Source organism: Eptesicus fuscus, chromosome 1 (genome assembly GCF_027574615.1).
Source record: "Eptesicus fuscus isolate TK198812 chromosome 1, DD_ASM_mEF_20220401, whole genome shotgun sequence".
Classification (NCBI taxonomy): Eukaryota; Metazoa; Chordata; class Mammalia; order Chiroptera; family Vespertilionidae; genus Eptesicus; species Eptesicus fuscus.
In genome coordinates, this window is record NC_072473.1 from 78372274 (window position 1) to 78398312 (window position 26039).

Genomic DNA, 26039 nt, shown 5'->3' on the forward strand with positions numbered 1-26039 from the left:
CCCCAGGAACCGTTTGTTGGGGTGTTGGGGCTCAGGGGACCTTTTCTTTGGAAAGGCGTGACTGTGGTGCCAAGAGTTCTGCAGTCGTGGGGTGGGCAGACCCAGCTTTTGCTGTTGCACCTGTGGTGGATAGGCGCTTACTCCCAGTGGCGGCTCACAGGAGCACCCTCAGTACATTTGCCAACGAGACACACTGAAGGACTCTGAAGGGCCCTGGCAGTGTAGCTGCGCAATTGAGGTGCCTGTGGGCCGGTATCCAGGCTAAGTGAATTCAAAGCTTCTACTCCTGGAGGGGAGTGCACCCCCTGCTTGTTCAAGATTGCACCCAAGGAGAGCTCACAGTGGCTCCCACTAGCTGGGAGAAACTCACATCTGCGAAGGTGCCCAGCTGCCAGAACCTCGCATCTGCGAAGGTGCGCTCTCTGGGCGCAAAGCTCCGATGCACTCTGAGGAGTCCCAGCACTGCAGTTAACCTGCTGGGATGAATGTGGGCAACCCTCCAGGAAGAGGGAATTCAGAATTTCCACTGCGGGGCCGCGCACCCCTGTCTGCACAGAATCACACCCTCGGGTGCTCTAGGCATCTCCCAAGCGCTGCCCAAGGAGATGCACACAAACCCGGAGTAAAGTGTCCTTGCTGCCTATGGGGCTGAGAACATGCATGCACGCAAGTCTGGGGTTCTGCTGTTGGGGAGGGGGAGTTGCACTTACAGCTGCTGAGCAGTGTACCTTTAGAGGTGGAGGTCCCAGGGTCCGTGGGTCTGCAGCTGGGGTAGCAGGATATTGGCTGGAGTGGGTGCTGGGTCGTGGGGCAGTTCCAAGTCGTGTCTTATTGGTGGTGTTGATGAGTTTCTAAAAAAGGCCGTTCTCCGCTTCAAGATGGCGTGGGCTCCGTGCTGGAATCCCGCCGTCCGGGGAGTGCCCACAGCGGTGGTAGTCTCTCCTTGTCAAGGAGAGACTGTCTGCCGGCCCCTGCTGCTCCTGTGAGATTTAACTTTCCCTTACTCACTCATACACACCCCACGCACATCCACATACACTCCTTTCATACCCTCACTCACTCACTTCCTCTCTCTCAGCTCCATCCTGCCAGCTGCCATCTTTTTTCTCCCCATTTCCTTTTTATTAAAAAAAATCAATTTCTCATGCCCTACCTTCTTTTATCCCCAGTTGAATTTCTTGTAGCTCCTCGAGGTAATCTAACTTGCATGATTAGTTTAGTATTGTTTAAAACACTGTAATGAAATTTGTTAGGGTCACCGAAGGAGGAACGCATGAGGCCAAAAGGGGTAAAGAATTATGAATTTATTACGTCATCTGGAAACCCAGATGGCCTGAACCCCAAAATGGTGCCAGCTCCCAAAGATGGGGAGTGAGAGGTTTTTAAAGGACTCTAGTCAGGCTTTTTTTGGGCATAAAATTCTCTGTGCAGGTCTGGATTCTGAGAAAGTCTGGAGGGTAGAGCTAATGATCTTAGCAATGTGGTCTAAGCAAGTGGAATGTCCATTGTGAAGTGGCCTAAAAGTCAGTTCCCAGGGGAAGGGATATTGATCCAATTATTTCATCAGACCTAACATTCCAGCCTTTTTGTTTTACATAATAGGGACGAAGGTCATATCTTCTGTATTTACTTCCTGCTGAGGGGGAAAATCAAGATCACATGGGGGGGATGGACTTTGATAGTAGTGGGCTGGACAAGAGGTCACAGCAGCATGATTTCCCCAAGAGACTGGTTGGTGAAGGCTCAAAAACGGTCCTGTTGAGAGACCAGGTAAGAGCTGGTCCTGAGGCTACCACAGAGTCACTTGTCTGGTTTTTCTGCTTTTCTGGGCCTGGAGCTAAAATACAACTGAGGCCTACATGTTATCTTTAGGGAGGAAAAGATCGAGGTCTAAGTTGTCTGATGAGTGATATGAAAGGGGAGGATAGGTTATCCTGGGGGTGAGGTTCTTATTGTCCCAGTTTTGCCCCTTGTTAGGTATCCAGAACTTTCTTGTAGGTTCTGAGACAGGATTTCAAAATAGGATAGAGCAATGGTTAGGTCTCCATGCCAGTTCCAGCACCTGCTGAAATACCAAGGGTTATGAGGAGAGGGATTATCTGCACTGCCCTTTTGTATCGGATATGATGGGTTACAGAAACAGGTAAAGATTGATTATTGAGGGCTACATCTACATTGGTGAGAGATGACAGTACAGGTTCCTGTCCAGTTAGTGGGGAGACAGATGTATGTGTTCTCCCCACAGAGGAAGAAGAAACCCTGATCATGGAGACAAGCTGAAAGGTATAGAGAGAAGAGGTGGACTAAAGGGTATGAGGTTCCTTTTCTATGTTCCATGCTTGAAGCTGAGAGGGTAGTCTCCATGGTGCTACCAATAAGGGGTAACAGATGAGTGGTTGAGATTTTATTGCAGTGAAAGTGGGAGGAGAATGCTAGAATGGGCTGTTATTCAAGAGGAACATGAAAGGAAAAGAAAGGAGCATTTGAAGCCTGGGGCCTGGATGGTTGGATAAGAAGTAAAACAGACCGGCTGTAGGAAATAACCATTGGCTTTCAGAGAGACCTGGTAGTCAACCTATTGGGACCTATGGCTGTTTGGTAGTTCTAGGTCAAGCATATCAAACTCAAAGGCTAACACGGGCCAAATAAACAAGGTTTAAGTTTATGTGGGCCACAGAAAAAAAACACAAAAGTTTAAATTTTCGTAGAAATGTAGGTTTATTTCCATAGAAACATGCTGAATACAAAAGGCTGAAATAAATGAGTAACCGTTAACATAAAATAATAGAACAATTTAATAAAAATTAATATTTTTTCTTGAACATTAACTTGCCAGATACTGAATAACTGCACAAATTAATAAGCGTAACACAAACAAACCTATTTTTCTTGTTCTCCGAAAGTGAAATATTTCATGTTGTGCACACCAAACAAGTCAGTCTAAGACTAATGATGTGGCAATTGGCTGCTAAAATATTCGAAGCTAGTATTAGTGGAGAGAAATGGTGCGCCTGCGCGTAAGTGAAATGAATGCAACATGATTATAATAATCAGTCATTAGTGAACATTGCAGTTCATTATTAATAATTATGTATAACAGGATATTGTAAAAATTAAGTTACAAAACTTATATTAAAATGCTTCTTACATATCGTTATATTGGTTGGGCCGCAAAAATATTCGTTGTGTGCCACATGTGGTCCGCGGGCTGTGAATTTGACATGCTTGTTCAAGTTGACTGTGGTGTTGCAAGCTGATGATGGGAGATGGCCTATTGTTATATTGCCCTGTGACCTTGTAAAGCATAAAGGGGTTTGGGCGATTAGTGCGTGTGTAGAGTGATAGGACCTGTGACCAGGACGGAGGAAGGAGCTACCTTAGTAAGAGATAGAATATAAGTACAGAAAAGAAGGGAGGCTTGATTGCCTGGGGTGTATGTCTGCCTTTTTGAGAAATATAGTTCCCTTTTCCTTTTATAAGCCAGATTGATTTTTGCCTGATTCCATCTCTTGATTGGTATAGGGATGGTGGTATATGCTGAAGAGGAGAGGGAAAGGCAGAGCCAGCAATCCCTGGCAAAGGTTGGATTGGTCTGGTTTAGATCAGAATAGATAAGGTTAAGTGTTCGCTCGAGATGAGTGGAGGTGAGAAAGTTCCTTATGGGTATAGGAGAGGAGGGTTGGAATAGGATGATGAGAAGGAGAGCTAATCCCCACTTCCAGGGTCAGTATTGTCCCAAGGAGGGAAAGGGTATGTTCAGGATCTAGAAAGAAGGAAATTTCACCCCATGGGTAAGTGAAGTCCCCTTGGAGAAGGGAGTCCCATAGAAAGGTGAGAATCCTGACACAGAGGGAGATGGGGGGAGGGTAGTAGCTAGGACCTGGAGGATTTGTATTGGGAGAGGAGGTGGGTTTTCACAGAAGTCAAGGTGTATAGGGTCAGTATATAGGGAGTGAAGTCAATTTGCCTTTCTTGTCCAGGGATTTGGCCCTTTGCCTGATGGGTGGGGAAACAAGGAGGTCTAATCTAACTTGTCCTTGGGGAGATACTGAGTAACAAGTAGAACAAGTTTTGGTGATATCTTGCAGTAAGAAGGCTAGGCTAGGACATGTGATGAGGAGTTTTAGGAGCTGTAAATGTATTCTATATGTAGGGAATTGTGAATACCCCGTAAGATATCTTGGGCCTGTCCCTGAGGAAGGATATATTTTCCCTGAAATTTTAAACATGGATCTTCCTAAGTAGCTGCAAGAGCTAGTAGGGACTGATGTTCCTCTGGAGTGTATTTGGGTGTTATATGAGGAATAGCTAAGATTTGGGGAGACGGGGGCTTCCTCTAAGCCGCTTCCTTAGCCTCCTGGTCTGCTTTGTTATTTCCCTATATTACAGGATCATTCTGTACTTGGTGTCCTTTTCAGAGTATGACTTTTAAGAAGACTAGAAAAGGGGAGAGAGGTTCCTAAATACCAAGCAGGAAGACCTGTTGAGGCATTCAATGATAGTGTCAAGGACTGTGAATGAGCAGTAGAAATAAAGAAAGTCTAGGCTCAGCTATAAGGACTTAAGCAATAGGAGAGAGAACCTGGGTGAGACTGCTTTAGCTTACTAGGAGAAAAGGGGTCCTTTTGGAAGTCAGGGGTGATCAGGTCCTGCTTACTGGACAACACAAACCTTCTACCCATTCACAAATAACCAGCTTTAGCCAAAAAGTAAACAACCAGCATTTACATTTATGAACACACTTTATTTTATTTTATTTTATTTTATTTTATTTATTTTATTTTATTTTTTATTTTATTTTACTGGTGTGTGTTTTTTTAAATTTAATCAGTAATGGGGATTGTATTTTCTTTTCAGAAACAAAAGAAATAACCATATGCCTTTTCTATGTAGATCTAGTATTTAATATTAATAGATTGCTTAGTACTGAATTATTCTTGCATTCCTGGAATACATTCTACCTATGAACACACGTTAAACACACTCTTATTTTCAAGAAAATATACATTCAACAAAGTACAAGAGACCTTCTGTTATAAAAGCTAAGAGCAGGTGAATTAAAATATATCTAACAATGAATGTTTCAGTATTTTACGCTATTTTAAAATATTTAGATGTTTATCATTTAACCCAGCAATGCTCCAAAGCCTTTAAGTTACCAAAGATTTTGGAAAATTATGTATAGGCACTAGAGGCCCAGTGCACAAAATTCATGCACTGGGGGGGTGGGGTTCCTCAGCCCAGCCTTCACCCTCTTCAATCTGGGACCCCTCAGGGGATGTCTGACTGCCAGTTTAGGCCTGACCCTACATAGGTGCACCTCTCACAATCCAGGACTTCTGGCTCCCAACCGCTCGCCTGCCTGCCTGCCTGATCACCCCTAACCACTCCCCTGCCAGCCTGATCGATGCCTAAGTGCTCCCCTGCTGTCCCGATTGCCCCCAACTGCCCTCCCCTGCAGGCCAGGTCCCCCCAACTGCCCTCCCCTGTAGTCCTAGTTGCCCCTAACCGCCCTCCCCTGCCGGCCTGGTCATCCCTAACTGCCCTCCCCTGACGGCCATCTTGTGGCGGCCATCTTTGACCACATGGGGGCATCCATCTTGTGCGAGGGCATGAGGGTCAATTTGCATATTACCTCTTTATTATATAGGATATGTGGCTGGAGAAAAGCCGAGGGGAGGAGGGAGCAGGCCCAGCAGCCTGGTTCAGGTTTCTAGCTGCTTGGATTTAAAACTGCCACATTTTTCCTTAGAGATAACATGCTAAGGTTTGGGTGATAATGAGTTCAGCTTCTGATAGTAGCAGGGCTTTTAAGTAAGCGTTCGTAGTTTTGCAGTAAAGAAACTTGTTCTTGCGAAGATGGAAGCTGGCAGGATGGAGGTGAGGGAGAGGCTGTGAGTGAGTGAGGAGGTGAAAGGAGAGTGTGTGGATATGTGTGGTATGTGTGTGAGTGAGTGAGGGACAGTTAAATATGGCAAGAGTAGCAGGGGCTGGCAGACCAGGCTCTCCTGGACAGGGAGCACCTACCACTGCTGCAGACACTCCTTGGGCTGTGGGACTTGAGCATGGAGCCCACGCCATCCTGAAGGGGAGGGCGGCCTCTTCTAGGAACTCATCAATACCACCACCCAGATAGCCCTTGAACACTGCCTGTGACCTGGCAGCCACTCCAGCCAAAATCCTGCTGCCCCACCTGCAGACCTGCAGACCCTAGGACGTTCACCTCCAAAGGTGCATGCCTCCCGCAGCAGTAAGTGTGACTGCCCCCCTCCCCAGTGGCAGACCTCTGGACACCACAGTCACGCATTTCCAGCATGCAAGCCTCCTAAGCCCACCTCTTCACAGGAAACTCTTGGGTGCCACTATGAGCCCCAGCTGGGTGCGCTGTTATACAAACAGGGGCACATTGCCTGGCAGTAGAAATTCTGAATTCCTTCTTCCAGGATACTGCCCAAAGACACCTTGGTTGCACAACTTCAGCACCAGGGCCCCTCAGAGTACTTCAGTGTGCCATGCTGGCAAACGCACCATGGGTGCCCCTGTGAGCCACCACTGGGAGTGCATTATCCAACCACAGATGCAGCAGCAAAAACTGAGACTTCCCACCCCACAGATGCAGAACTCTGGACACCATAGTCACACTTTTCCAGCGTACAGGCCTCCCAAGCCCACAGTTCCACAGGCAGCTCCTGGGTGCCTCCTTGAGCCCCGGCTGGCATACTCATCCAAACAAGGGTGTATGACCCCGGCAGTAGAAACTTTGAATTCCCTCTTCCTAAATAACTGCCCATAGACACCTCGGTCACATGGCTTCAGCACCAGGGCCCTTCAGAGTGCGTCAGTGCACCGCACTGGCAAACACTTCATGGGTGCCCCTGTGAGCTGCCACTGGGTGCATACATATCTAACCATGGGCACAGCAGCAAAAATTGAGTCTTCCCAGCCCACAGCTGCAGAATTCCAGTCACCACAGTCACGCCTTTCCATACAGCAGGCCTCCTCAGCCCCATCACCCCGACAGATGGCTCCTGGGTGCCTCTGTGAGCCCCCACTGGGCACATACCATTTCAACCAAGGGCACAAGGCAGCAAAAACTGGGACATCTCCCTCCCTGGCTGCTGACTTCGGGACACTGCAGTTGCACCTTTCCAGCACGCAGGCCTACTGAGCCCGCTGCCCCTATGGGCAGCTCCTGGGTGCCTCTTGGAGCCCTGGCTAGGCGTACTCATGTCCAAACAAGGGTGCATGGCCTTGGCAGTAGAAATTTGGACTTCCCCCTTCCTAGCTGCATACCCACAGACACGGCAGTCATGTGGTTTCACCACATAGACCCCCTGAGGCCACCGTCCCAGTAGGCGACTCCTGGGTGCCTCTGTGAGCTGCCTCTAGGCACACTCAAATCCAACCAAGGGCTCAAGGCCCTGGCAGAAGAAACTTGGACTTCTTCCTCCTCAGCTGCCAACCTCTGGTCACTGCAGTTGAACCAATCCAGCACGCAAGCCCCCTGAACCCACTGCCCTGGCAGGTGACTCCTGGGTACTTCTCTGAGCAGCAGCAAGGCACAACCTTGGCTTCTGGCATCCAGTCCCTGCAGTAGTGCCACTCCAGCATTTGGGCTCTCTGAGCCCACTGCCCTAGCAGATGGCTCCTGGGCACTTCTGTAAGCAGTCATTGGGCATTCATATCCAACCATGGGCACACATGCCCCAAAGCAGAAACTGGGACTTCTCCCCCCACAGTGCTGGTGGCACACCACAATCACTCCAATCCAGAGTGTGGTTCCCACAAGCACACAACCCTTTCAGAAAGCTCCTGGCCATTCTGTGTGTTGCCACTGGGCATGTAACACTCCAACCAAGGGAGAATGGCTCCCTCAGGAAGATCCACGACATACCCCTCCAAGATACTTACCTCTGGACAGCCTGCTGCTGGATACTGACTACTTCATGATAAAGAGAGGGAAATCACTTTGGCCAGAGTCCCACAGCCTCAACCAGACTACGAGACACCTGCCCACCCCACCCCCACGCCATTGTCATGGGCTCAGGGCCCCTCGTAGTGAGTTGCAGAGTGATGCTAATCTAGCAAGACTCATACCACACCAGCCAAAGCAACAGTTCCTAAGCCTTAGGACCCAAGACTCCTTCCTCCCAGGCTGTGGCCTCTGTGAACCCACAGTGAGAACATAACAGTGAGAACTCAGACAACCTTTTTACACAAGAGCCAGAACCACAGTCACATCCAAAACAGCTTATACACCAAATCTTGGGGTGAGTCACCTGTGATGAGACTTCATACACGAACAAGAAACTAACATTCAAGATCCAACTACATCAAGAGAACCCAAATCGCTCAAGTAGGGATCTACATTAGATTACCAAGTTCAGGACACCTGAGAGATTACACCAGTAACACCATCCCCAAAAGAACCTGGGTAGCAAAGCACTTGGATTTAGGACACAGAAACGATTAAAACGTTACAGCAAAACATGGGGAGACAAAAAAGCAATCCCCAAAGGAAATAAAAAGAGGAGTCATCAGGAAGGGAGTTAAAGGAAATGGAGGCAAGTAACATGTCAGAGAAAAAAATTCAGAGTAATGGTTATAAGGATGATCAAACGGCTGGATGACAAATACACACAACTCAATGAGAATTATAAGGAGCTGAATGATAATGTAACCAACATAAAAAGGAACCAAGAGGAAATGAAGAATGACATAGCTGCAATAAAGAGCACAATGGAAGGCTTAAACAGTAGACTAGAAGAGGCTGAGGACCACATCAGCAGATTAGAAGACAAGGTAGGAAAAAACACACAAACACAGCAGCAACTGGAAAGAAAACTTAAAAAGCAAAAGGAGAGCCTAAGGGGAGCTTTAGGACAACACAAAATGAAACAACATATGCATAATAGGGGTACCAGAGGGAGAGGAAGGGAAGCAAGGAATAGAAAACCTGTTTGAAGAAATAATGACAAAAAACTTCCCTGATATTGGCATGAAAAACTACGCAAGTCTGAGAAGCACATAGAGTCCCAAATAAGATGAACCCAAAAAGTCCAACACCAAGACACATCATAATTAAATTGGCAAACATCAACGACAAAGTAAGAATCTTAAAGGCTACCAAAGAGAGAGAGAGAGAGAGAAAGTTACCTACAAGGGATCTCCCATTAGAATATCAACTGATTTCTCAACAGACACACACCAGAAGAGAATGGAATGAAATATACAAAGTGATGCAAAGCAAGGGACTGAATCCAAGAATACTATACCCAGAAAGGCTATCATTCAAAATTGAAGGTGGAATCAGGAGTTTTACAGACAAAAAAGGGCTAAGAGAGTTTATTACCACTAAGGCAGCAAAGCAAGAAATGCAAAGGGACTGCTGTAAAAAGAAGAAATAGAAAGGCAAGAAGGAACACAAACATTAAGAATAAAAATGATGACAAACAAGTACTTATCAATAATAACATTATATGTAAATTGATCAATTGCTCCAATCAAAAGACATACGGTGGCCAAATGGATAAGAAAACATGACCCATATATTTGCTGTCTGCAAGAGACCCACCTCAGAACAAAGGATACACACAGACTGATAGTGTAAGGAATTCATAGAATTTAACAAAAAGAAGACAAACAATCCAATAAAAAATGGGCAAAGGACCTAAATAGACACTTCTGCAAAGTATGCATACAGAAGGCTAAGAGACATATGAAAAAATGCTCAAAGTCACTGATCATCAGAGAGATACAAATTAAAACGACAATGAGGTATTATCTCACACCTGTCAGAATGGCTGTCATCAATAAATCAATAAACAACAAGTTCTGGTGGATGTGGAGAAAAGGAAACACTAGTTCACTGCTGGTGGGAATGCAGATTGGTACAACCACTATGGAAAACAGTATGGAGTTTCCTCAAAAAATTAAAAATGGAACTTCCGTTTGACCCAGTGATCCCACTTCTGGGAATATATCCTAAAATCCCCAAAATACCAATCAGAAAGAATATATACACCCCTGTGTTCATAGCAGCATTATTTACAATAGCTAAGATTTGGAAACAGCCCAAGTGTTCATCAGTAGATGAATGGATAAAAAATGCTGTGGGGCATTGACACACTGGAATACTATGCAGCTATAAAAAAGAGGGATCTCTTACCTTTGAGACAGCATGGATGGACCTGGAAAATATGCTAAATGATATAAGCCAATCTGAGAAAGACAAGTATTACACGATCTCACTTACTTGTGGACTCTAATGCACTAAATGAATTAACCAACAAAGTAAGACCTGAAGCATGGAGGCATGGAACAGACTGACATACCTCAATGTGGGGGTGGAAAGATGAGGAGAGAGAAACCAAGGAACTAATATAGTTATATGCATACCCCATGGACATGGGCAATAGGGTGGTGAAGACTTTGGGGTGGGTAGTGGCTGGGTGGAGGAGGGTAAAGGGGGAGAAAATAAGAGATATCTATAATATACTATCAAATATAAAAATGTATTTTAAAAAGACAAAACCAGATTATGAATTCAGTGTCACCCAAAGACCTTAAGTCTCCTAGATCTGTCTGGATATTGAACTTATATTTGAAACCTTTTTTTTTTTTTTCCTGTAGGTCCAATTGGCCCTCCAGGAGATCCTGGGCGAAATGGACTCCCTGGCTTTGATGGTGCAGGAGGGCGCAAAGGAGATCCAGGTCTGCCAGGCCAACCAGGTGCGACAAGTAAAACGCTGCTGATGATACTATTCTTTATATCTTGGAGATGTCTGGACACATGGCCTCCAATTGTAGCTGTGATAGCCTCCTCTTGAGAGAGTGCAGTTAGCTGGTATATCCTTTGCTGGGGAACAGACACAAGGATGTTTGCCAGTATAAAAGAAGTATAGAAAGGTTATTTTTATTTATGTGTTTAGAGCACTGGAAAACCCAGCTCTTTCTCAACATGGTGATTAGCTGTTCTGATCATTTTCAATATGTGTCCTGTGACCATCTTGAAACTATTGTGAATCCTTCCACATTTGAAAATATCACAATAGAGTACAATTTCCATTATAGAATTTAGTAAGTATAATAGCAAAGATTAAGTGATCCCCATAGAGCTTTGAGAGTCATAGTGTCTTCTCATACTGAGATGACAAATTGATATGCATATTTTTGAAGTTACTCATTAATAGGTACTCCTCATAATATTGTATTGGTATCTACTAGATTTCCCATCTGTATTCAGCCTACTTCCAAAAATAATTTTATTCAATTTGCAAGAAAAATACACTAAAGATAACTAAAATAGGAATAAAATATTATAAACTGAAAAATTATAATGTGTGTTAACAACTCTAGATAACACAAATATAACTCTAAATATTATAAACATAAAAAATGTGTACTGGTAAAAAATATTGTGGCAATAAGGCAGAGTGATGAAACTTATGGCCTTCCTAGAACTTAATCCCTGCCATTTCATTAACTGTGTATCTAGGGAAGAAATAAGTCAGTATCATCTTCATCACATGGACATTGCTATTAAGTTTTCCCAAATGAAAATCTATGCACACAGTGGCCAAAGGCCTCTATATAAAGATATTTTTCAAAGAACCTCAAATCAAGAGGCTAAATGGAGAAAGGGAACCAGAAGTAGATAGAAAATAGACATTTTTAAAAGCCTTTTTTAGAGTGCCCTGCCTATTCTCTAAACAAAAAGGTATGCCTGAGAATAATTCCCCAGACATATTCAAAGGAAAATGTTTTTAGCACTGAAGCTGGCAGACTGATGGCAACCACACCCTTTCTTTATTGTTGATGTACAAAACAACAGGCTGAAATTTTGTCATGGAATTTGGACTCCTTTAGTACAGCAAGAGACTAGTTATCTTGCTGTACTAAACATACAGACTTCCCAACTGAGCATCACTTCCTCCCTTGTAATGTTACATTTACCCAGTATTTATTTAGTGCCTCATATAATCAACCAGTTCCAGGAGAAATATATAGATATAGATATAGACATATGCATATTTAAATCTCTTTGAGGTCAGGGACCATATTTTATTTATCTCCAAACAAGTGATATTTGACAGTGCTTTTATAGAAACAATAAATATTGACTAAATTAAACAAATGAGGTCATAATATTTCGTGAATAGACACAATAGTGGAACAGAGCTTACTTAATCTTTTATACTAATGATTCCATGGAAATAGGTACCCGTGGTTTGGATGGTCCCCCTGGGCCAGATGGATTGCAAGGTCCCCCAGGTCCCCCTGGAACTTCCTCTATTGCCCATGGATTCCTCATCACACGTCACAGCCAGACAACAGAAGCACCACAGTGCCCACAGGGAACTGTCCAGATTTATGAAGGCTTTTCTCTCCTGTATGTACAAGGAAATAAAAGAGCTCACGGTCAAGACTTGGGTGAGATAATTGGCATCTTATTTCTTACTACGTATTTTGTTTTTGTTTTTAAAATCCTATTGTGTTCTAGAGTAGCCTTGACCAAAATACATCTCTGTTCTTTTGGGACTTCCAAATTGAAGACCATGTCAAGGGCAGCTGAATATGGGTTTTAAAAAATAATATTCAATTTTAAACTCAAAGCATTAATTAGCCTAGTGTGAGGTACAATTCTTGGCCTAAAGCAAGGCATTTTGGAAAGGGCCACATTTACTTTTTTTAGCTTAGGGGTTAAGGAAATAGATTTCCTGCGTTCTTTACAGTATAGCAGCTACTTGAGTAGGTAGTGTTTATAACTAATGAGAGATAGTTTTTTCTTCTCTGACACTGGTCTTCACCAAGTTGAAAGATAAGTTCTGAAAAGAATATTGATTTTAGGTCAAAGAAAAAAGTAGTCATTGCTTAATCATCCTACTTTATAGTTCCTAAAATAAGTGCCTTATCTGTATAAAGTATTATCAGAGTACTTTAAAGCTATATAAAGCACCATATTAAAATATAAATTCTACTTCACTTAATGTGTTCACATGCATTTTCTCTGTACTGGGGTGGACACTTTGGTTGATGGGATGCAGCTGGACTGGATAATTCTCAAGACCTCTAACAATTCCCAAGATTTCTTTTTGCAGAACTTAAACTTTAGATTTCAAGGTCCCATTTTTTGACCTGGGGCTGCCTATTTTAGGGATCACTATCCCATTTGCCTCTATAAAAACGTTTAAGAAGATATTTTGGATACCTGGTTTTAGGGGTCTCTGTGGTAAGAGGCCTACTGGGGTCTCTTTACCTGTACCATTCTGTGAAAACAGCTCTGTGGCAAGGGACCTCTGGGGGTCTGCTGTGATTACTCTTCTCCCAGGGCATATGGCCACACATGCCAGGCAATTCTGGCCTTCCAGAGTAAGCTCATCCACTTACATGGAAGACAATAGTCACAAGTCATTTTTTGAAGCCAAATAAAGTAGGAATTTACCCAACAACTTTCTTCTCCCACTTCTACTTCCCTTTTTTCTTCTCCTTTTCATCTTTCATCTGCTACTTTTCCTTCCCTCTTTTGTTTTCTTTATGTAACATCTTTTTCTCATTTTACAATAAACAAATATTTGATGTGAAAGTGCTCTTATATTTATATAATTCTCTATTTTCTTTTTCCCATAAAATTATTTTCCTTTTAATTCATTCTCTTTTCACTGCGAGTCTAACTTATACCCATAATCAATCTTGTATACTTCAAATCTTTAACCTATCAAGTCAATAAGAACCATTAGAAGTGTTTGAGCATTATGAAATTTAGAAATATTAGATAAATACAAAAAAATGGGACCTGCTAACCAGTATGTCATATAACCTATCAAAATACATGCATTTGGTCAAACAAGGGCTATCATAATATGTGTTCAGTCTTGAAGGCTACAAACTAGCCCTGACTTGGAAGTGCCTCAGACATAGGAAGGGTCTGATAGGACCCAACATCCCTAGGGTGATCCTGATTGCAGAGTCTCTGCTAGAGCTCACAGAATTATAAAATTGGAGTTATCTGCCTAAGCAAAGAATAGAGGCAGTTATAGCTTTGATGTTAAAGAAATAATCAGTTGGTCAAATAAATGCATAGTCTCTGTTGGATTATTGAAAGGATACTTCCAAGGCAATGATTGTACTTATATTTTAAATTAGTTTATATTTTAAAAGCACTTTTTAAATCAAATGTGATCTTCACAAGTATGATCAAGACAGATATAGGACAAGTTTTTTTTCTTCTTTTTATACACAAAACTAGTGGCCCGATGCACGGATTCATGCACATTGAAAGGAAATTAAATAGAATAAATATTTTAATATTGCTATTCACCATTTCTCTATAATAGAAGTGTCAGAGATGAAATAAAATTAGTAACATGTATATGAAAATAATAAATTTATTAATAAATAAACAATAACAGCATGATATAACAACAACAAAGACATGATAAAAAACAACAAAAACATGATATAAAAACAATATTGATAAAAACAATGACTGATAAATTGATTAAACTTATCCTAATATCTCCCTGTATACAACATTAAGAGTAAAAACACTTTCACAGTGCTTGACTAATTTCCATTGTGATGAAGTATTTACAACTTTAACATCACACGCTCTTAGAACCTGAGAGAAAGCAACATATAACTGACCATGTCCAAAAACAGGGTCAGGTAGGAATAGTCCTACTCTGTCTAGAGTTTGTCCTTGTGATTTATTAATAGTCATTGCAAATGCTGGCATCATGGGAAACTGTCTTCAAATTAATTTAAATGGGAAGCCAGTGTCGGGAACAAATCAATTCTTGGAATCAGAACAATCTCTCCTTCCACAGATCCTGTTAATACTTAAACTTTGATTATGTTAGGTCGCAATCATGTGATAATAAATCTAGTACCATTACAAAGGCCCCATTTACTATTAAGATTTCTCAGTAGCATGATGATTGCACCCACTTTCAATTTTAATTTATGACATGGCATTCCTGAAGGAGTAATACTATTAAGAAATTAGATGGGAAAATTTTCTTTTTTTGGTATCATCCATTGAATTAATGGAATCATCACTCAAATAGGTGTGAAAATCTCCATCGAGTATATCCAAAATTTCTTCAGATCGAAACACGTGTGATTGGCACCAGCGAGAGCTTTATATGTATTGCGCATGTGCAAGTCAACATTTATTTTTAAATTGCCAGTGCACATCATGTACCGGTTGGTCAGTCGGTCGGATAGATGGTCAGTCACTTGGCCTTTTATATATATAGACTAGTGACCCAGTGCACAAAATTCGTGCATGGGGGGGTGTCCTTCAGCCCAGCCTGCACCCTCTCCAATCTGGGACCCCTTGGCAATCGGACATCCCTCTCACAATCTGGGACCACTGGCTCCTAACTGCTCACCTGCCTGCCTGCCTGATTGCCCTTAACCACTCTGCCTGCCTGTCTGATCACCCCCAACTGCCCCCCTTTGGCCCGATCTCCCTCAACTGCCCCCCTGCCAGTCTGCTCCCCCCCAACTGCCCCCCCCCTGCCGGCCTGCTCACCACCAACTGACCCCCCTGCCAGCCTGCTTGCCCCCAACTGCCCCCCACTGGCCTGCTTGCCACCAACTGCCCCCCTGCCATCCTGCTTGCCCTCAATTGCCCCCCCTGCTGGCCTGCTCACCCCCAACAGCCCCCCCGCCAGTCTGTTCACCCCCAACAGCCCCCCCACCGATGGCCTGCTCACCCCTAAGTACCCCCCCTGCCGGCCTGTTTGCCCCCAACTGCCCCCTCCCCCCCGGTGGCCTGATCACCCCTAACCGCCTCTACCTTGACTCCGCCACCATGGCTTTGTCCAGAAGGACGTCCAGAAGGTCTCCTGGAAGGTCTCCCGGTCTAATTAGCATATTACCCTTTTATTAGTATAGATGGCTAAGAGGTTAAATGACTTACTCAACGCTACACACTTGGAAACTGATGGAGATAAGAACTTGAACACAATATCTACCAATTCTCAATCCATTCATGTTTTAATCATTCCAATTTGTCATTCACTTTCACATGACTTTAAGTCAGTCACCTCTCTCTGAGCCAGATTTTTTTTTTCTGAAAAATTGGAAATTCAGACAAAATCAATGATTTTCAACCTGAGGAACATTTAAAAAGATTCCTAGGTCCAATCCAAATTTATTGTAAAACAATTCCCAATGATTCTGATAATCTATGAGGTTTAAGAATTATTGGTGTTTTATCAGTCATCTTTAGTTTGAAATAAGCATACTCTTTTAGATACATGAAGAATAACCAAGGCATAATTTTAAAGGAATTCATTTTCAAATCCTCCACTTCCATGTTTTTGTCTCCTAAAGTTGAACTGTCTGTGTATGTTCTTTGGATATGCAATATTCCCTTTCACTATCACCCATTTCCCACAATATGAAAAAAAAAATCATACTATGGCATATTGCCTTGAAATGTGAAAGCTTTGGGAGACAAATTCAAAGGGACAATTCAAAATAATAATTTTGTTAAAGGCTCTATTAACTGAGGTTCTATTATTCACTTCTAATTTATCTCATTAAGAAATGCATTTCTGCCCTGGCCAGTGTTGCTCAATCATCGTTTCAATGGTTGGAGTGTCAGCCCATGCAAGGAAAGGTCCCTGGTTCAATTCCTGGTCCAGGGCACATACCTGGGTTGCAGGATCAATCCCCAGCCCCAGTCGGTGAATGTGCAGGAGGCAACCAGTCAGTGTGTCTCTTTTACATTGATATCTTTCTCTCTCTCTAGCGCTCTCTCTCTCTCTCCACCCCCCCTCACTTCCATTCTCTCTAAAAATCAATGGGGAAAAATATCCTCAGGTGAGGATTAACAACAACAAAAAGAAATGAATTTCCAATAAAAGTTATATTTAGTAATTATCAAAACTTATGTATATTTTTATCTCTTGTGAATTAACAATAACTATAATGATGAAAATTCAAAATAAAATATTTGACATGTAAAGCCTTATGGTTGCAGAAAGTTGACTGCCATTTGAACCAGCAATCCCACTTGTAGGAATATATCCTAAGAATCCAGAAACACCAGTCAAAAAGAATATATGCACCCCTATGTTCATAGCAGCATTATTTACAATAGCTAAGATTTGGAAACAGCCCAAGTGTCCATCAGGAAGTGATTGGATAAAAAAGCTGTGGTACATTTATACAATGGAATGCTATGCAGCTGTAAAAAAAAGAATGATCTCTTACCCTTTGAGACAGCATGGATGAACCTGGAGATTATTATGCTAAGTGGATAAGCCAATCAGAGAAAGACAAATATCACATGATCTCACTTATTTGTGGAATCTAATGAATAAAATAAATTGATCAACAAAATAGGTCCAGAAGCATGGAGACATGGAACAGACTGACATACCTCAGAGGATGGGGAGAGATTAACTAAAGAATTTATAGACTTATATGCATAGCCCATGGACACAGACAATAGTGTGTTGAAGGCCTGGGATGGGATAGGGGCTGGGTGGAGGGGGACAAAAAGTTGGAAAAGGGGGACATCTGTAATGCTGTAAATAATAAAAATATATATTTATAAAAGTATTTTTAAGTTATGTAATTTTTTTCAGAGGAATATGATAGGATGATCAATAAAAAACTTTCAAAAGTAAAAAATATATTAGGATAAAACTGTGTGAGAGGTGTAATAGAAGTATAATTTCTAAATGCAACAAGAGCATTGAATAAATTCCAATTGCTAAAAACCAATTTATATACTTTTTAAAACGTTTGTTAGATTTCAATTATCACACTATATACATTTAAAAGTGATATAAAAGCTTTCGTTTTTTTAAATATAAATATTCACCAAACACAGGAAAGGATAGCTGGCAATTTTGAAATGTGGTTTGCAAAGCCCCATCATCCAGTATAACATAGTATACAAGGGTGGGTCTGGAAACCAGAGACAATAACAGATACCTTAATTACTAGAACAGTATCAACTTAAACTTCTGATGAAAATTTTAGATATCAACTTAAAAATGTGTGAGGGTACATCATTTTTCATGATTCTTTTTGTGAGTAAATGAGAAAAGAAAAGCCTAATCACTGGTACAGATAACCTCTATTGCCCCTACCAGCCCAGAAATTCAGAAGCTCTATTTCTTTTCTCTTGCACTCACTTCCTCCCTTTATCTTTATCTCTTATTTATTTTTTCCTTTTTATTATTCACCTAAAAACCTGTCTGCGGTTGCTATGTATATTGTGCAGCACTAAAATTGTCCTTAGTCTTAAAGAGATTACAAAGCCACACAAGATACATCCTCTGGATGGCTTGTAAGAAGAGAGGGAAGCCTAGAGAGGAAATATTGATACGATATTATAAGGACTCAGTTTGTGCTCTTCACATGTCCAGAATAAATCACCCAATATTCTTCATAAGACAACACCAGTTTAAAAACAGTGTTGGGGAATATATAATTAGCTACCACAATAAATGTCTACATAAATCCTATATAATAAAGAGGTAATATGCAAATTGACCATCATGCCCTCTCACAAGATGGCTGCCCCCATGTGGTCACAAGATGGCCCCCCATGTGGTCACAAGATGGCTGGCAGGGGAGGGCAGTTGTGAGCAATCAGTCCAGCAGGGGAGGACAGTTGGGGGCAACCAGGCTGGCAAGGGAGGCAGTTGGGGGCAACCAGGCCTACAGGGGAGGGAAGTTAGGGGTGACTGGGCCAGCAGGGGAGGGAGGGCAGTTAGGGGGACCAGGCATTCAGGGGAGGGCAGTTAGGGGTGACCAGGCCAGCAGAGGAGGGCAGTTAGGGGTGACTGGGCTGGCAGGGAAGGGAGGGCAGTTGGGGGGGACCAGACATTCAGGGGAGGGCAGTTGGGGGCAACCAAGCCTGCAGGGGAGGGCAGTTGTGGGCAACCAGCCTTACAGGAGAGGGCAGTTGGGGGCAACCGGGCCAGCAGGGGAGGGCAGTTAGGGGTGACTGGGCCGGCAGGGGAGGGAGGGCAGTTGGGGTAACTGGGCCTGAAGGGGAGGGCAGTTGTGGGCAACCAGGCCTGAAGGGGAGGGCAGTTGTGGGCAACCAGGCCTACAAGAGAGGGCAGTTGGGGGCAACCGGGCCTGCAGGGGAGGGCAGTTAGGGACGACCAGGCCAACAGGGGAGGGCAGTTAGGGGTGACCAGGCCAGCAGGGGAGGGCAGTTAGGGGCTGCAAAAAATGTGTTGTGTGGATAATTTCTGTATGTGAAGAAGAATCCTATATAATAAATAGGTAATGTGCAAATGGACCATCATGCCATCACACAAGATGGCCACATCCATGTGGTCACAAGATGACTGCCACAAGATGGCCAGCAGGGGAAGGCAGTTAGGGGCAACCAGGCTGGCAGGGGAGGGCAGTTGGGGGGGATTAGGCCTGCAGGAGAGTGGTTAGGTGGTGATCAGGCTGGCAGGCAGAAGCAGTTAGGGGCAATCAGTCAGGCAGGCAGGCGAGCAGTTGGGAGCCAGCAGTCCTGGATTGTGAGAGGGATGTCCGACTGCCAGTTTAGGCAGTCAGACATCCCCCAAAGGGTCCCAGATTAGAGAGGGTGCAGGCTGGGCTGAGGGACACACACCCCTTGCCAGTGCACAAATTTTGTGCACCAGGCCTCTAGTTATAATATATAACCTGAATCTAGAAATGTTAAAATGTGCATTTTATAATTGAAGAACTTAAGTACAGGGGTGGGCAAAAGTAGTTTTGCAGTTGTTCATATGAAAAATAATACAATAATTAATAAATAATAATAATAAAATAAACTACTGTTTCATGTACTAACAACTGTTAACCTACTATTGCCCACCCCTGCACATTTATTATCTAAGACATGTGATCAATGATTCTCTCTTATCATTGATGTTTCTATCTCTTTCCTCTCTCAACTCATTAAAATATATTAAAAAAATAAATGTGGGCAAGTTTTTCTTCGAAAGGTCTTTACTGTTTTAGAATAAACTAAAGTATCATCCTGATGAAGTTCTTTTTCTTTTACTCCCAATTCTTTCTAGGGACAGCTGGCAGCTGCCTTCGTCGCTTCAGTACCATGCCTTTCATGTTCTGCAACATCAACAATGTCTGTAACTTTGCTTCAAGAAATGACTATTCTTACTGGCTCTCCACTCCAGAGCCCATGCCAATGAACATGGAGCCCTTGAAGGGCCAGAGCATCCAGCCATTTATTAGTCGGTAAGACATTGGTATAGCTTTGACTTGTTCTAATCCTCAGTTGGTTTAGCTAGTCAGAAATTAGTCCAAAACTAATAATCTGATCAATCTTCTCCCAGGCTAAGTAGAATAGAGGTGTCTTTATAATATTTAATTCAGTATTTAGTTTTATTTGTATTTAATGGTTATCTGTTTTGACCAAGCCTCCTGATAGACATAGTGCAATATACAAAGAGCTTACAGTCTAGTCATGAGGCAAATACACATAAATTAATCTAATATGTATAAGGCTTGAGCTAAGTGCTGCAATAGATCCAATAAAAATGTTATGAGAGCATAGATAAAGGGATGTATAATTCTAACTGGAGAAATTGGAGTTACTATATGGAAAAAATGTGTTGGAACTTGTAAGTCATTGAAGGATGGGATAGACTTGAGACATAAGCAGCTATAAGGAGGAATGACATACAAGGCAGAGAACATGGAAATGGGTAGTAGATTGATGTATTTAGAATGTAGATTGTAAAGTTTGCATAGTGAGAAGGGAAATTGATTGGGTAGTTAGCTTGGACCCAGATGGTAGCAGACATTTACTGTGTGATTTTAGTTTGGAATTTATTTTGGTGTATAATGGGGAGCCCTGAAAAGTTCGTTACCTTCATTTTAGGGAAGAATACAGAATCATTGGTATGTAACATGGATTACAGAGGGGATAGTCCTGAGAGATTGTTAGATTGAAGCTAATGCAATAATCCTGGCAGGAGTGGATGGAACTCTCAGTGGGGTACATGTATCACTTTAATAGAATAAGATAGGGTTTGGCAGTTGATTAGCTATGGGAAGGAGGAAGTGATACCTGAAGTTTGGAGCATGATTAAAAAAGAGGGTGGTACCATTAAAGAGATCTTCTAGATTTTTGTCAGGTTAGAACCCTAATTTAACTTGATATCCTAGGCATATTAGATTTTGCCATTTTCATTCTGATCATAAGCCAATTTACCTAGGAATCCAGCAACCATGAAGGATGAATTATTTTTTTCTATTTATTTTTCAGTTTACCTAGGAATCTAGCAACCATAAAGGATGAATTATTTTCTCTATATGAACTATTTTTTCTCCCTTGAATATAAAGGTGAAATCTAGTCCAGCCCCTCTTAATAGCATATTCAGGATGCCCTTTTTTAATTCATTTGCCCAAATCCTTTTTGTTGAGTACCCTTGGTGTAGATACTATGGGAATTCATTTTTTGTGATATTTGTCCACTTATTTGGAGTAAAAGGTCCCCTAAAGGTATTCCCTCCTTTCTAGATAAACTTTGACCATTGGTTCAATATTTCAAAAGTCCACTCATGTTCTTTATTATGGATTTGGTAGACTAAGCTGTATTTACTTTGTTGCTATTTTACTTGATTTTATACTAGTAGATTTAAGCCACATCTACAAGTGCCTGGGTACCTGCCTAGCATTCTGGGTATGTAGCACTCCGGATAGACCAAATGGTTAACAAATAATTTTGGACCAAAGACAATGGGTGGGAATTGAGAAAGCATCTGTTTCTTGTCTTTTTCTAGTTTACCAGACATTGTTCTTACCATAGTTTCAGCATTACTAAATGTCTACCTTTCATTTGGGCACTTTAACAGCAAGTAGTATGTGCAATACACTAAGCCAACCTCTTATAGCAATTATGGCATTGACTATAGCAAGTATTAATTTAGGGCAGAATGGAAAATGAAAATGCTACAGCAGTGATTCTTTAGTTTCTTGAAAAAAAAAACAATTTTTATTTATAACTTTGTTATGTATATTAGGAGACAAGGCTTATGCAAAAGCAATTCTCAAAGTGCATTTTCTCTTCCTTTTCTGAGCATTGAAGACACCTGAATCAGTTTCTATACCAGGATAGCGGCCAAAGAAGAGGGAATGCTGTTTCCCACATATTGACTCTGTAGACTGTATTCCCTCTTATCTTCCCTTACTAGATGTGCAGTGTGTGAAGCTCCAGCCGTGGTGATTGCAGTTCATAGTCAGACCATCCAGATTCCTCGTTGTCCTCAGGGATGGGATTCTCTTTGGATTGGTTATTCCTTCATGATGGTATGAAACATGCTTTCTTGTCTTTGTTATCATAGCTAACTGTCCATCATATCAACATTTCTTCCCAATATGAATAATCCCTGTCATTTGCATAATAAGAAGCTTGATCTCAAATAGTTGCTATCCAAGCACTTTGTTCCCCCTCACACTTTTTCTGCAACGTATTTTTTATAATCTGCCTGTTGCTTTTGTTGAGTATCCTTAGTGTGGATACTATTCTCTTACCTGTGGCCCTAGTTCCTTCACTATATTTGAATTTTTGGTGAGTTTAACACATATCGTTGAGTATCCACTAAGGTATGCACATGAGTGTCATGGCACATTTTTCCTTTTCTTTTCTAGCATACAAGTGCTGGGGCAGAGGGTTCAGGTCAAGCCCTGGCCTCCCCTGGTTCCTGCTTAGAAGAGTTTCGTTCAGCTCCTTTCATTGAATGCCATGGGCGGGGTACCTGCAACTACTATGCCAATTCCTACAGTTTTTGGCTGGCAACTGTAGATGTGTCAGACATGTTCAGGTAAGGTACTTATGATTTTAGTTTAATTTAGGTCCTTAGTTTCCTTCAGAGATGCTAGGGAAAAGAGAGACAGTTCATGAATGGTTTATACCTAACAAATGTTTAAAAATTTAGTGGAATGTGTTATTCATTCTTGCTTGTTCTCCTCATATACCTGACTCATATCAGATAAACAAAGTTAGCTAATAGTAGGTATGTGTGGTTTGAGATAGCTTGGTAATAATTCTTCAGTAGCAAAACAAGCAAATCAGGGAAAGTCATGTGACCTGCTCAATAACAAATGAGCAGCTGTTTAACTAGATGGAGGCCATCCCAGGAATTGAAGCTATAATCTGTGTTCCCTCTGCCAATCCAATGAACTCTTTTCCCAGAATGTTTTCAAGCCTCTCATTCAAGTGTTTTTATTAGGGATAACACTTATAACACATGTACTTTAGGATACCTCAATCTATTGGATTTTGTTCAGTTTAAATATATTTTTATATGTTGCTTTTTTGAATGTTTTCTTATGTGTTATCTTTATGCATTTCTTATGTATTAAATATTATCATTTATTCATCATCAGTTGCCCAGTTTCTCCTGATTATAGGACTATTAGAAAAATGTAAAAGAGGGAGATACAAATAGACAAAGATAATAGTGGTGCAGAGAAAAGTCACAAAAATACCTACCAGTAATTGTTCTTAGGTCATACTAGTCACTGCACTTGATCATATTGCTCAAAAGTTAACCATTAGTCATCAGGAGAGCTCCTTCAATACAAAAATAATATTTGCGGATGTGAGAGCAATCTGGCTGTGAAATCTGTCACTCCATTGATCGCCAGGGTGGATTCAGCTGATCTGGCTGGCTAGGTGGATGTTCCCCTCCTCCCTTACCCATCCTGTGTATCCCTCAAGAAGCTGCAGTTGCATGCTCCATTGGAAGAGGATGACCTTCCCCCAAGAGTATAGGACTGGTCTTCAGTCAAGGGTATACAAGTAGCTGCACTCCCTTGCTAGAACCTCCAAAGAAGCTCTCAAAAATAATGTTTGCATGTGAATTTGAACCAATAATATAAATACCAGAAAAGGCTAATCTGATTGTCTTGTTTCTTATTTCCCAGAAAACCTCAGTCAGAAACGCTGAAGACAGGAGACTTGAGGACACGTATTAGCCGATGTCAAGTGTGCATGAAAAGGACATAATATTTTGAAAAGGTTCAACCTTACCACTGATGCCCAACAATGGTGCTACTATATATGACCAAGAAGGCATGCTAACTAGTAACCATGAAGATTCAGATGTACCTCAGCAATGTGCTAGAGCAAGGTCGCTATTATTTTTCTACAAAAGAAATAAGGATATGAATTCACTTTTTGAGTCCAGAATGACTTTCTGTAAGGATTATAAAATGAAGATTGTATATTTTGCCCAGTAACTAAAATGGCACGTTAAAAATTCAATTAAGGGAAGAATCTCACTGAGTAAAATAAAAGACTGTAGATTGGAGGAAGAATTATTTTTCATGGTGCTACTAATCCTACTCTATGGTTTTTAATATAAAAATGTTAAGCTTATTTTCTCTGTAAGTAAAGAATGTGTATATTATGTAAACAGCCTTTTAAAAGCTCACAATATTGAGTCATTTAGATGTGACCTGATATAAGTCAATCTTTATGAAAAATATAGGAAACCCTAGAGTACAGAGAGCAGGGTTTCATATCCATGTTTATCAAAGTAAGAAAATTTATATTGCATGAAGTTACTACTGAGAGTAAATTTATTTTGAATTTTATCCCCTAAGTTCTTATTTGACTTTTTAAAATATAGGTTATTTTAGTCATTGTAATCATAATTTTAAATGTTTGTGTTATGTACAAAATTATAATATCTAATGGAGCAATTTCTTTTTTGCTATATTTTCCAACACAGTCAACACCAGTTGTCGCCCATTTTAATGTTTTGTTCACCCTTCACTAGGCAAAGTTCTCCTAAAATAATTTTGAGAAACAAAAATATACAAAAAATGATCATTCTTTTCTGTGTGCTTCTTATGCAAGAATTATTATTTTATGGTCTCTGCTTATACAAGAACTGGGAAAACAATACTTGGTTTGTCTTCTCTTTTCAATTATGAAGCCAATTGATGTTTCTTACTCTTTTTTATTCTAAACATTTTATTATAAATAGTCATAGAATAACTAATTTCCTTAGCTGTCACATTCTCAATGCTTTTTTAACTCACCAATATCAATTTCATTAAAGATACCATATGTTGTAAGGATGGTTTGTTGTGTATGTCTTCAGTTTATTTGTAAAAGTCTGCACATTTACAGATAGACTACATGTCTGCATATCAATAAATAGTCCTTTCTAGGAGTTGTATTTCATTTACATTACTATACATAAGCACACGGAGAAGGAACATGAATTTACTAACTATAACCTCCAATAACCATATTGCACACATGCAGTAACTTTCCTTATTTTGCTCCTGTCAGAAAAAATTTAGTCTGTGAATCATATGAACAAATATCAAGCTAGCTGGGCCATGTAGTATGTGGTTACTTATCGGTTTAGAGAGGCTAGAAAGGTTAAAGACTAGGAAGAAAATATATAAGCTAAAACAGAACTCTGCTTAGCTTATAGTAATCAGTATAGTAAGAAGCCAGGCTTTGAGATTACTTGGTTTAAATATAACCTTGGGTTGATAATGTACTTTCAGATATGGCAGTGGTTGCCCACCTTAAAGCCAGCAGCAGCACAGAAAACTCCCCTATGGAGTGGAAAGAGATAACAGCCTAAAGACATTTTCACAAATACATCATTCTCCTGCTTTGAGAAACCAATATGTGTGCTAAGGTTTTTCTCATTGCAGTTCTATCAGTTTTTGCTTCATCAATTTTGAAGATCTGTTATTAGGTGCATAAACATTTAAGACTCTTGATAAAATGATCTCGTTATGATAATAGTAACATGGTAGAGAAAATATTAATATTCTTTGCTCTAAAATCTATGTAAATAGCAATATAGCCATCCAGCTTTCTTTGTGTTCGTGTTTGTAAGGTATATTTTTCTCATCATTTTGATTTTTATCTATTTCTGCCTTTATATTTAAAGTGTATTTCTTGTAGTCAGTATATAGTTGGATCTCACTTTCTTATTCAATCTAACAATCTTTGCCTTTTAGTAGACTGTATTTAATGTGGTTATTGATGTGATTTGGTTTAAATCTATTATCTTGC

At 41.2% G+C, this 26039-nt stretch overlaps 1 protein-coding gene across 2 annotated transcripts in view; it reads left to right on the forward strand.

Annotated features, from left to right (window-relative positions):
- The window catches only part of COL4A5 (collagen type IV alpha 5 chain), a 309426-nt gene extending 285427 nt beyond the window's left edge, over positions 1–23999 (forward strand). For both annotated transcript variants that reach the window (XM_054723296.1, XM_054723239.1), the window contains 6 exons: positions 10633–10731; positions 12220–12432; positions 20043–20220; positions 22183–22297; positions 22640–22812; positions 23918–23999. In XM_054723296.1, coding sequence (XP_054579271.1) covers positions 10633–10731; positions 12220–12432; positions 20043–20220; positions 22183–22297; positions 22640–22812; positions 23918–23999 — 860 coding nt within the window. The remainder of the gene's footprint in view (positions 1–10632; positions 10732–12219; positions 12433–20042; positions 20221–22182; positions 22298–22639; positions 22813–23917) is intronic.
- Positions 24000–26039: the final 2040 nt, after the last annotated feature.